Genomic DNA, 13,526 nt, shown 5'->3' with positions numbered 1-13,526 from the left:
AGCAAATTTATGACAGAAAAGCTTCAGATGTATATTTATGACAGAAAAGCTGAGATTGAAGATATGGGAAGTCTTGCAAAAAAGATGGTGGCAACTAGGAAAGCTCAAGCTTATCCATTGGTGTATCGTTTGATAGAATTGGCATTACTTTTACCTGTTGCAACAGCTTCTGTTGAAAAAGTATTTTCTGCAATGAATATAGTCAAGACAGATCTGAGAAACAGGATGGGAGATGAATGGATGAATGATAGTTTGGTGGTGTATATCGAGAAGGAAATATTTACAAAAATTGACAATGATGTTATTTTGCGTCGCTTCCAAAATATGGCGTCTCGTAGGATTCAATTGCCATCTTCTAGTAGAACCAATCGTTAGGATTTAGTTAGTAGTATAAATTTTCATGTAATGAAAGTTAGACCATTATAATATTATGTTATTTATATGGCGCCCCCCCTTACATAAATTTCTAGTTCCGCCACTGGTTTGAACTATATAAAAGTCAAATTGACTAGATTTTAATTACAAATTACACATATTATCCGACTTTAAAATATCAAGAAACAAACTTTATTAAAATATATATCTAATCTCCTTCAAAATTCATATTTCAGATTTTTAAAATAATTAATAAATTTTCTTTGATTAATGATATGAGATGGATGAAGTAATAATAAATCAAACAACACAAAGTCACTGCAAGAAAACCCGGAATCGCCAACCAAATTTACCAACGGAAGCGATTTTGTTACAATTTCCCAACAGAATGCCGACAAGGTCAAACACTTAACAACGGATTATCAACAGTTCACCTACCCAAATTTACCAACAGAATACTCCATTGGGAAACGGGGGCTTTAGCATCCGAATACTAACGGATTACCAACGACTTATTTAGCAACCGAATACCAACAGACTTGTTACGGATTTAGCGACGGAATTTCCGTTGATATTTTGGTGTTTAGTTCGTTATTATTTCCGTTGCAAATCTGTCATGAAATGATAAGATAAGGGTGAAATCTTATATCAGTATTATCGTTGGTAATCCGTTGATAAAGTAGATCAGTCATCATATTATCCGTTGGAAAACTGTTGTGAAAGTAGATCGGTCAGATATCATCTGTTGGGATAATAATTTACAAATGTACGTGGCAGTGATTTCAGGGACAACAATCTGTTTGTGAGAATAAGAACAAACTTTTGAAAAATTGTATAGTTATTTTCTCCTTTTAATATTTAATATTATTCTATAACAGAATAATAGTGTTATCAATGTTATCTAACTAAAGCGTGTTCTTCATGGAACGCGATCATATGTATAAAAAATGAAATTTAAAATTTCAGAAATATGTAGATTTTACTAAATAAATATCTAGTATACATGAATAAAATGAAATTTTATTATTAGTCCACCAAAGTCTTTATTTCGAAAACTTATATGTTCGTAATGGCTTGCTGATTGCTGATCTGAGAGTGAATTTCGCAATCGAAAATCCTGAACAATTTTCCTTAAATATATTCACATATATGATCAAGAAAACTTAATACTAAAACGCATGCCCTGAATTCAATGAAATTTGAATGAAGAACATAGTCGCAGTTTGGACTTTGGAGAATATTATATATTGGTTGAAACTGGTAAAAAGTTTAAGGTATATATGATGTCACTGATCATCCAATATTTTACCTACATATACCTCATCTTCTCGTAGCAGCCCAGGACCAGGCTGGAGGCCCTCATGTCGTTGCTTGAATTGACAAATATGCAAATCAGGACAAAACATCTGGGATTAATTTATTTGCAGCGGAATAATTAAGTGAAGGACTAGATTCTCCAGATCATGATTAGTAACTTAATTCCATACCTCAACCTGCTCTTAGCTATTAAGAAACTAATTAAGAAAGGCCTACAACTTTGTTCTTGACGATGGGTCTAAAGTCTAAACTGATGAAACTTCGTGTAACCCTCCTCACTAAAAATTCAGCAAAATGCCGGCCGGCAAAAAATCTAACAACTCTTTCATTTTGTTTGTCTGGTAAACGTGCGTGTGGGTACATTCATGCATCCATGGGATACAGCTGCACACTAAATTCTTGTCCTTTTGTTTTAAAATGCAATTTAAACGCTTATCTTATACTCCCTCCGTCCCATTTCTTATCAAGATGGTGAAGTAAAAGTAGTGTGAAAAGGAAATAAAAGTGAAGAAGTGATGGAACCCATTGACTATTTTGAGTAAGTTTTGAAATGTAAAAAATTGGATGGGACGTCCCAAAAAAGAAAGTGTAAAGAAATGGGAGGGACGGAGGGAGTATAAATTACCTATGATTGCCCGAGCTAGTCATGTGAAAAACTAATTTAGCCCCGGGACAAATTGTATCTTCTATATTGCATAGAACATTTAATTAATATATTACCATATTACAGGTTGTGACATTGTATATGTTTCTTGGAAATTTACAGCTTATTTACGGAGGAAGTCTTGACAAAGTAGGCCGTGGGAACGAAGAGGGTACGCGTACGTGCGGTCTTACCGAATCCTCGAATAGATTAATATTTTTAAATGCCAAAGAGGACTCACTTAAAGTTAATTTTACATTCAATGAAATTTTTTATGTACGAGCCGCGTTAACCTACCTTTGTTTAATCATTTCTTTAGTACTATTCCTCCGTTTGTTAGCATTTTATTTTATTTTAATTGCAAGTGTTTGGTCTCAGGCTCCTATATAATCGACCAACTTCCATAATCTCTCTTTCAATTCATATCTCTCTGACTTAAATTCTCTCCAGTCTCTTACACATAATGGAAATCTCTCTAAAACTAAATATCGATACGGTGAAAAGTGTTCCGTATCTGTACAAGTCGAAAACCGTATCAAGTAGCGGTTTCAAGGTGAATAAAGTATCATGCAGAGTGAAGGAGATGGGAACGAAACAAGAGAGAGCCAACTTCTATGAACTACTTTCTCTCAACTCCAAGGAAAATGTAGGGTTTGAAGAAATTAAGAAGGCTTATAGAAGCAAGGCTCTCGAATATCATCCTGATGTCTGTCCTCCATCGAACCGAGAAGAATCGACGCGAAAATTCGTGGAGATTCGGAAAGCTTACGATACCCTTTCTGATCCGGCTTCCCGACAAATGTATGATTATGAGATGAGTTTAGTTGATTCCTTCGGAGGTAGCTATCTTTATGAAGGTAAAAGAGACGGATTTTCGAAGAAAGTGTGGGAACGACAACTCAGTGGACTTAGAAAACGGTCTCTGGATAAATCAGAGAAGAAAAACTCGTTTGCCTTATAAATTTCGAGCTAATGGATTGTCACTTCAGTTACTTGATAAACGTTTGTCATTAACATTCACTCATTTGTTTTGAACTCCAGTATTCTTTGTTTCTGATCATTTTGTAACTCAGACGAGTTCCGCTAAGTTCAATAAATTATGCACATGAAGTTCTTTGAATTTGTAACCTGTGCCTATTTTTTGCTACGTCACAAGTGTATAAAACGGTTATGCATGTTTGGTATGGCTAGAACTCAGTGTGAATGAATCTGCAGAAACAAGGCCAACATAAAATATAGCCATTCTTTCTTGAAAAGGAAAAGAGTAATAATTTGAGTCTTTCCGAGAAATATAGCCATTCTTTCTTGAAAAGGAAAAGAGTAATAATTTGAGTCTTTCCGAGAAATGGGCGTGTGGTTAAATTCATGAGGGGATGAATATGGTAGAGCTGCTGGTTGCTGTTAAAAGTTATCGTGCTTTCATAATTGTGCTGTCATAAAAAGTGTCAGATGAAAAAAGTGTTGTCGGAAGATTCATGTAATCTTTTTATATTGACATATTGTGAGTAAAAATATATAAAATAATATTTTTATGAGATTTGATAATGAAATCTATAATTACTTCCGATAAAAGTTGAAAAAGAGCTTTTTGTTAAAAAGACGATTTAGGAACATTGTTTTTAGATTAACCAAATAATTTTTCCACCAGCTTTTCCGCGGAAAGTTGATGTTGATAAACACTACCTATAACGCGATTGTATATGGTATCTCTAATCCGTATTGCATGTTTTTTTTTTTGAGAGAGTCATTCGCATTGCATGTTAATCTCGATAATTTTTTTTTCTATTTCGTCATTATTATTTTAACTATATTTAATATATTTTTGTTAGGATGATACACGCTTTAAGATTCCAAGTTCTTACTGTTTTTCACTATTACCAATTTATTATATTTGATTTTACATGAGAAATCGCATATATTATAATATATGATTATACTTACAAGTATATATATGTATATATTGCTAAAAAAAATTTAGGAAATGTCAATGGTATATAATAAACTAAATTATGATCACCAAATATATAGATAATCTATAATTTTATTAGATAGTTGTGGTCATACCTATATTATTTTATCTATGTCAAATTTTAAATTATAAATATATATTGGGTTTTCTCATAAATACCAATGTCTAGAATGATTTTTGCGAAAATACTATCTTGCTTTAAAGAACATTGCAAAAATACAAATTTCGAATTTATTTATGCAAAAATACGATTTTGCATATGCAACTACTTCTGCTACGAGCAACCATATTTGCAACTACAAATGTAACTTTAAAAAAATTATTAAAAATATGTTAAATTGCATAGTAAGTTGCAGAAAGTGCCTCTGCGGGGCCAATAATAATATTAGAAAAGCAACCACAAAGGCAACTAAAAAATCAAACTCAACAACCACGACAACTAACAATTAATTAATAATCTTAATTAACCAACAACGCAATCTCACATACAGACATATACACAAAATCATATGCATACATCTATATGATATCTTTAATCGAGCCAGATTCAACTTTTGATTTTTCCAAATTTTGAAACCCTAATCAATAATTCATCTCTTAGAGGCTAAAAATTTGATGAGAGGGAGGGGAGAGAGAACGGCGGGAGACAATGAGGATGCACTGAGCCAGGGGAGAGAAATAAACAGTGAGGAAGAGAGATAGAAAGAGAGAAAAAGATAAAGGGCAAGAGAGAAGCGGGAAGGAAGGGAGACTAAGATGTTAGAGAGAGAAACTGAGTTGTTGGGCTGTTAACGCATATTTGCAAGTTTCTAACTCTTTTTTTCATAAAACCGTAAATTTGCAATAAAATGATGGAGACAGTAGTTTTGCAATTATTACATTAAAAAACGTATGTAGGCTAATTTCCCATAAATATTTGTAATAATTAAAGACATTTTTTCTTTTCACTCTAATATTTTCTGTTCGAAAATGAATGAATGTGTTTTACTTCAACACAACCAGAAGCCATGATATAATTAATACGAAATAAATATTAACTTTTATTCATATAAATGGAGAAATATTGTTTTCATCCAATTTTTTTCATCCAATATTGTTTTCCCATCAGTTAAGTATTATTAACATTCGACTGCACTTCCTCAACTGCCTTGTACGTACATATATATATTTTCGTCATTGCTATACTAAGAACTCATCATCCGAAAATATTAAGCATGTATCTCTTTAACTAGCTTGACTTGTGATATATGTGAAAGATGCCTAAAACTAGGAATTTTGGGTTGTGATATTAGATAGTAGAACTAGAACTAGAATATTTAATATTATATGATCATATTACAGATAGTGACTGTATATGTTTCTTGATTTACAGAGGTGGATTTGACGATTTAAGCCCTAAAATGGCGGGTATATATACGCGTACGTGCGGTCTTGCTCTTGCCGAATTCTCGAATTGAATAATATATCTACCAGATACCTAGTATTTTCCGTTTCAACTCCAATGACGACTCGCTTAATGCTAATTTTACATTCAATAATAAATTATGTTCCACACGAGCCGCGTTAACTTAAGTTTGTTTAATCCTATTCTCCCTACTATTCCTCTATTTGTTAGCATTTTATTCTATTCTAATCGCACAGTTTTTGGTCTCAGGCTCCTATATAATCAACCAACTCCCATCATCTCTCTTTCAATTCATATCTCTCTGACTCAAATTCTCTCCGGTCTCTTACACACAATGGAAATCTCTCTAAAACTAAATGTTGATTATACAGTGAAAAATGTTACGTATCTCTACAAGTCGAAAGCCATAAGAAGTAGCCGTTTCTGGGTGAATAAAGTATCATGCAGAGTGAAGGAGATGGGTGCTATGAACTACTACTATCCAACACCAAACCCCACAAAATACTGCTATTTGATTAAACTGAAATTAACGATTACAAGATAAGTGCCGCACTTCGAGAAGCGATGGTCTCCCCCAACCCTAGTGTTTCATTACACAAAAGACATCAAAAACATAATCCCTAAAACATTGGCTATATCCAGCCGCCTCCCCTGTCTTCTCTTATTTAGTCAATGACGCTTTTGCCCTTATCGGGTTTGGGCCTCCTTGTATATGTTTTGGGCTGGTTCCTTGCATCACCCCCGGCCCACAGAGCCACCTTGTCCTCAAGGTGAAAGTTTGGAAACATCTTATCGCAAGCTGCAAAAGGTTCCCAAGTAGATTCATACTCCGGCAGTCCTTCCCACTTAATCAGCACCTCAACTTCAGCTGGGTTGTCTCCTGACACATGCCTGATCCCCAACACTCGCTCTGGATTACTGTCAATCAACAAGGAATCATCCTTCAGTACTGGAAGAGTGGGTATTACATTAGCTGCACCTACAGCTTTTTTAAGCTGTGAAATGTGGAACACGGGGTGTATCCTTGATGAGTCTGGCAGCTGAAGACGGTACGCCACCTTGCCCACACGCTGCAGAATAGTAAAAGGACCATAAAATTTGGCTGCTAGTTTATTGCAAGAACGCTGGTGCACTGTTTGTTGGCGGTAAGGTTGGAGCTTGAGAAACACCCTCTCCCCCACCTGAAACTCCAAATCCCTCCTAGAACTGTCCTCCTGATGTTTCATACGGTGTTGGGCGCGAACCAAGTTCACCTTCAACTCATCCAATATAGCATCTCTTTCCAACAACTGGTCCTCCAAGGTTGAGACTGCTGTTTGGTCCCTTGGTACACGAACCACAGTAGGGGGGTCTCGCCCATATAGAGCCTTGAAGGGTGTGAATCCTGTAGACACATGAAAAGAAGAGTTGTACCAAAACTCTACCCAAGGAATCCATTTAGCCCAGCTCTTTGGCTTTCCATTTACAAAACAACGGAGGTATGTCTCCAAACACTTATTCACTACCTCGGTTTGACCGTCTGATTGCGGGTGGTAAGCAGTGCTCTTACACAGAGCGGTACCCTGCAGCCTAAACACCTCTCTCCAGAATAAGCTTAAGAAAATCTTGTCTCGATCTGAGACTATAGATGCAGGGAACCCATGTAGGCGTACAATTTCCTTCACAAATCGATCTGCAACCATCTGAGTCGTGAAGGGATGGCGCAAGGTCAGAAAATGCGCGTACTTGGTGAGTCGATCGACTACTACCAGAACTGTGTCAACGCCCTCAGATTTCGGAAGCCCTTCCACGAAATCTAGGGAAATATCTTCCCAAACTTTATCCGGTATGGGCAATGGCTGAAGCAGACCTGCTGGGCTGAGGGTCGAGTGTTTTTGTTGCTGGCAGACGGAGCAAGCCTGGACATATTGGGTTACTGCTTTACGCATCCCCGGCCAAAACCAATCAGAAGCCAGTCGTTGGTAAGTTTTCAAACTCCCAGAGTGCCCAGCCATAGGGGAGTCATGGTATTCGAACAACAAAGGTTGCACCATATCTAGTCTGTTAGGAATCACCAGCCTCCCTTTGTACTTTAATACCCCTCTGTCAAGGAAATACCCCTTAGGAACTGATTGCCCAGTCGAGATATCATCGCTCAGCTTGAGAATGAAAGGGTCCTGTTTAATTATCTGCTCGAATTTCTCCCAGTGAGCCCAGCTGGAGGCTAATAATAAACCCAACTCATCTTGGTCGGGGTTCTTTCTAGACAACGCATCTACCACTATGTTGGTACGACCAGCTCGATATTGAATTTCAAAGTTAAACCCCAACAATTTACTTACCCATTTCTGGTAAGCCGGGTTGACTTCTCGTTGCTCCATGAGGTACTTGAGACTCTGCTGGTCTATTCGAATGAGGAAATGTCGTCCTAATAGGTAATGACGCCACTTCAATACTGCGAAAACTATCGCCATTAATTCCTTCTCATAAATCCCTTTTTCCCGAGCACGAGGGCCAAGTACTTAACTGAAATATGAGATCGGGTGCCCCTCTTGAAGCAGTACCGCACCCACGATGCATCCGCCTCCAACACAAAGGGCTTGCTGAAGTTCGGAATTGCCAGTACTGGTGTATTCAACATGGCTGGCTTCAAACTGTTGAAAGCTTCCATAGCCGCAGCACTCCAACAAAATTGGTCTTTTTTAAGTTGTTCAGTAAGAGGGTGTGCAATCGTGGCATATCCCGCAATAAACTTCCGATAGTATCCGGTAAGACCCAAAAAACCCCGTAATTCCTTGATAGAGCGAGGAATTGCCCAGTCTTGCATTGCCTGAATTTTACTACCGTCTACCGAAACTCCATCACCCGAGATCATGTGGCCCAAATAAGATAGTTCTGGTCTGCCAAATTCACACTTCTTGGCATTAGCGTACAACTGATTTTCCTCCAACACTCGGAGCACCATATCAACCTGTTGCACATGTATCTCTTGTGTTGGGCTATAGACGAGGATGTCGTTGAAGAAAACTAAGACAAACTTCCGAAGGAATGGTTTAAAGATCGAGTTCATCAGTGCCTGGAAGGTTGCCGGTGCGTTAGTTAACCCGAAGGGCATTACTAAGAACTCGTAATGTCCTTCGTGAGTTCTAAACGCGGTCTTTGGTACATCAGCTGCCCGAAATCGGATCTGGTGATAACCCGACTTAAGATCCAACTTGGTGAAAAATTTGGAGCCGTTGAGCTCATCTATCAGCTCGTCAATTACAGGAATCGGGTACTTATTAGTGATGGTAACTTTGTTTAGGGCGCGGTAGTCGACACAGAATCGCCAAGAACCGTCTTTCTTTTTAACCAATAGCACTGGACTCGAGAAAGGGCTGTGGGAAACCTGTATAATTCCTGCAGTAAGCATAGCCCGGACCAATGCTTCGATCTCATCTTTCTGTACTTGTGGATATCGATACGGTCGCACACTTACTGGATCCGTACCTTCTTTGAGGACAATTTTGTGCTCAGAATCTCTTGCTGGGGGAAGGCCAGTGGGCATATCAAACACTCGACCATATTTGTTTAACACTGGTTGCAAGAAGTCTGGACCCTTTAACACCTCTGCAGTTTTATGCTCTGAACTAGCCTGTGTGGACATGTGGTTTAACTCTACCAAGAACCCATTTCGCTCTTTTCGCAGTGTCCGAAGCATAGCCTTTAGCGAAATTTGGCTTCGATTGAGTGATGGTTCTCCTTGGATTTTAACCTGCTGGCCATTCAAGTTGAACACCAAAGTCTGTGTTTTCCAATTTGCTGTCATGGTGCCGAGTTTTTCCAGCCATTGAATTCCCAAGATCACATCTGAACTGCCCAAACACAATGGAAGATAATCCTCGACTACTGTCAAATTGGGTAATTCCAGCACCACCTGCCTCCATTCCCCCTGTCCGTGGACTGCTTCACCCGTTCCCAACGTTACCCCAAATGATTTATTGGACGTGACAGGAATCCCCAATTTGGCCACCGCATCAATCGAGATGAAATTATGCGAGGCTCCTGGATCAATCAACACAACCACCTCGGTGCCTAGATTGCCCCCCTTCAATTTCATCGTCTGTGGCGTAGTGAGACCCACCACGGAATTGAGCGAAACAGCTAACTGCTCACTACCCTGGTGCTCCTCAAACCCCAGAACTACCCCATCAGAATCAGACTTGGGTGAGTCCTCCTCTTCTCCCCCATCTTCTTGTAACAATATGACATTAAGCTCCTTCTTCTTACACCTATGACCGACCATCCACTTATCATCACAGCGAAAACACTCCCCCTTTTGCCGTTTTAACTGGAGCTCCTTATCAGTGAGCCATCGCACCTCCCCAAATGGTTTGGCGACCGGCAGCCTGTTGGAGTCTTTAGAAAAGCTGCTAGAAGGGGAAGTCGCAGACTGGGACTGGACAGAGATAGACCGTGCTGATGGGCTATAAGAACTGGACACAGACTTAGAGGAATTAAAGAATGTACCTGAGTAATGAGTTGGGGATGATTTAAAACTCGAGCTGCTCCCTTTACCAGAACGATTTGTAGTGGAGATCAGCTTATCCTCGACCTTAATGGAAATGTCCATGGCCTGATCTAAAGTGATTGGCCCCAACAACCGAATTTCCGCTTTAATCTCCTCCTGCAACCCATTGATGTACTGGCCTTTTGCTATCTCTTCCGGCACGCCAGTAAGGGGGGCCATTAGCTCAATAAACCCCCTTCGATATTCAAACACGCTGCTAGTTTGACTGTGATTAAGCCACTGTTCATAGAGTGAACCGGCAGAGGTCGGCCTAAACTGTTTCAAGAGCAAACCCTTGAGCTCCTCCCAGCGTCTTAACGACCTCCTACGGTGTTCCCACTGATACCACAACAAGGCATCACCATCCAACGAAACAACAACGGCCTCCAACCTCTCCTCCTCAGTTAATCGATAAAAACTGAAATAGCGCTCCGCTCAGAGGATCCACCCATCCGGGTTGTGCCCATCAAACACCTGGAGATCCAATTTCTTCATTCTCCATCCAGTACCCATCCCCATCTGGGGACCCGTATTAAAAACCCTACCCGACCCGGAGTCCCTATGACCTCCACCCCGACCCGGGTCGCCGAATTCGCCCATTCACGAAAAATCAGAGAAATCGCCCTCTCCTTCAGGACCCCCCGTTTTCAACCCAGCAAGGGTGAGACGCACTTCATCTTGGAATTTGGACTGTTCCAAGCGAAGTTGGTTGAGGAGGCTGTCCTGCAACTCTTTCGACTTCGTAACCTTGTCATCGAGGCGTTGAATAGCAAGATCCATCGCTTTAGACAAACGGCCGCTTAGGGTTTGTTGCAGATCGAGAGAGGCCCCAGTGACGGCCGCGGAGATCTGCTCAACCACTGTGGAACGCATCTCGTTCCAGCCTTTCTCTAACACTTCGATTCGATACTGATTAGACGGCGGAGCACCCATCCCAAATCCAGAAACGTGTCGCTCTGATACCACTTTGCTATGAACTACTACTAACCAACACCAAACCCCACAGAATACTGCTATTTGATTAAACTGAAATTAACGATTACAAGATAAGTGCCGCACTTCGAGAAGCGACGGTCTCCCCCAACCCTAGTGTTTCATTACACAAAAGACATCAAAAACATAATCCCTAAAACATTGGCTATATCCAGCCGCCTCCCCTGTCTTCTCTTATTTAGTCAATGACGCTTTTGCCCTTATCGGGTTTGGGCCTCCTTGTATATGTTTTGGGCTGGTTCCTTGCAATGGGAACGAAACAAGAGAGAGCCAACTTCTATGAACTACTTTCTCTCAACTCCAAGGAAAATGTAGGGTTTGAAGAAATCAAGAAGGCTTATAGAAGCAAGGCTCTCGAATATCATCCTGATGTCTGTTCTCCATCGAACCGAGAAGAATCGACGCGAAATTTCGTGGAGATTCGGAAAGCTTACGATACCCTTTCTGATCCAGCTTCCTGACAAATGTATGATTATGAGATGAGTTTGGTTGATTCCTTCGGAGGTAGCTATCGGTATGATGGTAAAAGAGACGGATTTTCGAAGAAAGTGTGGGAACGACAACTCAGTGGGCTTAGAAAACGGTCCCTGGATAAATCAGAGAAGAAAAACTCGTTTTCCTGATGAATTTCGAGTTCGGGGAATTTACTTCAGTTACAAATTTCCCATTTTGTTGTTAACATTCATTCATTTGTTTTGAACTCCAGTATTCTTTGTTTCTGATCATTTTGTAACTCAGACGAGTTCCGCTAAGTTCAATAAATTATGCACATGCAGTTCTTTTATTTGTAACATATCACAAATGTTGGCTGCGTAAGTGTATATATACAACAAGGTTATGTCATATAGTACAAGACACGACGGGCTATGAATGTATGAATCTGCAGAACAAGACTGGTGTTCGGATAATCTTAAATTAATGATGTTTACACTTTTTTTATATATATTTTATATTTATTTCTAAAAAAAACAATAGCCAACTTATTTAATATTTCATTGTTTCAATCGTTGAGTTAATGAGTGTTGCGCCATCCAACTATTAGTATCGGATCAAAAAGTTGATCCGCAGATGCGACCTGCGGATGTGTTATTGATCAAAATTATGATGGGAGATTATGGACAGCTTATGTCGAAATTTTTTCAACGAAAGTGGTCGAACTGTGTCCCGTAAAAATAGGAACACATGTGAGTAGCAGCCGTATAAATATCTTGAATTGAACGGTGATTGTTGAGCGGGCGTTAATCCAAGTCCATGTAAGAGAAACAAAAAATATTTGTCTTGAATATAAGTAGTTAAACAACTCAATTACTGGAGATGTTTAAACACAAATTCGTACAAGTTTGACTACGATGCAGAGTAAACAATATCATACTAATGCGGAATGTAAGTTTCAGTTTTTTTAAATAATGAAAGAATTATCCGTAATTTTTGATTAGAAATTATTAATTTTATCATTGAAAGTCAACTGTGGACAAACAAAAAGAGATGGAGGGAGTACAATTTTGAAAAATAAATCAGTAAAGAAAGTTAAAAGTAATTAAATATACAACTCGGAATATGTGTAAATCAGCAGGAAGTTAATAGTAATTAAATTTATAACTTTGAAACCGTATATATTGCAGGCTGCTAATTTAGAACATTTTGTTCGTTGCTATAAATTTTTCCAGTAAAGAAAAGGAAGAGCAAAACATATATATCTGTACAAATAACACCGTCTAAGAGAAACTCCAAGGCTGTTGAACTGTTAGCTAAAACCGCTGATGTGGCAACAGTTTGAGTCGTATATAACGATCCAGTGAAAATTGGGCTTCTCCAAGGGAGCCCAACTGTTAGCTAAATTTTTACATAACGCTCCTCGGTCCTTTATATTTGCTGATCAGCTTCACGTCCTCTAAAACCCACCACGTCATCTCCCGCTCCAGTTCCCGCTCAAGACTGCGCGCCATTCTTCCTACAGAGGTAATTGATTCTTCTTTCAATTCAGAAAACATCATTTTCGATTAGGTTTAATTAGGTTTGATGATTTGCTAAATTATCTATGACTGCTGTGTATATACATAATTAGGGATTTGAGTCTTACAGAAATGGAAGGCTCATTTGTATCATTACTCAATAATGGTTCGTTTGAATTTGAAGATGTGTTTTCCCAGCCACCCCCTCAATCTCAATCCCAACCCCAGCAAGATGTTGAAGATGTGTTTTCCCAACCACCCCCTCAATCTCAATCCCAACCCCAACCCCAACAAGATGGTGTAAAACCGAAAAAAAGAAAGAGGTCGAAGAACTTTTTAATAGA

The 13,526-nt window shown here is 39.1% G+C and overlaps 1 protein-coding gene across 1 annotated transcript; it reads left to right on the top strand.

Moving 5' to 3' along the window:
- Window positions 1-2,798: 2,798 nt before the first annotated feature.
- Window positions 2,799-3,296, top strand: LOC108198087 (chaperone protein dnaJ 20, chloroplastic). The gene has a single exon (XM_017365869.2). The coding sequence runs from the start codon at window positions 2,799-2,801 to the stop codon at window positions 3,294-3,296; it is 498 nt and encodes a 165-aa protein (XP_017221358.1).
- Window positions 3,297-13,526: the final 10,230 nt, after the last annotated feature.

Source organism: Daucus carota, chromosome 1 (genome assembly GCF_001625215.2).
Source record: "Daucus carota subsp. sativus chromosome 1, DH1 v3.0, whole genome shotgun sequence".
Classification (NCBI taxonomy): Eukaryota; Viridiplantae; Streptophyta; class Magnoliopsida; order Apiales; family Apiaceae; genus Daucus; species Daucus carota.
Note: the sequence above shows the minus strand (reverse complement) of the source record. Positions and strands in the feature narration are given on the sequence as shown.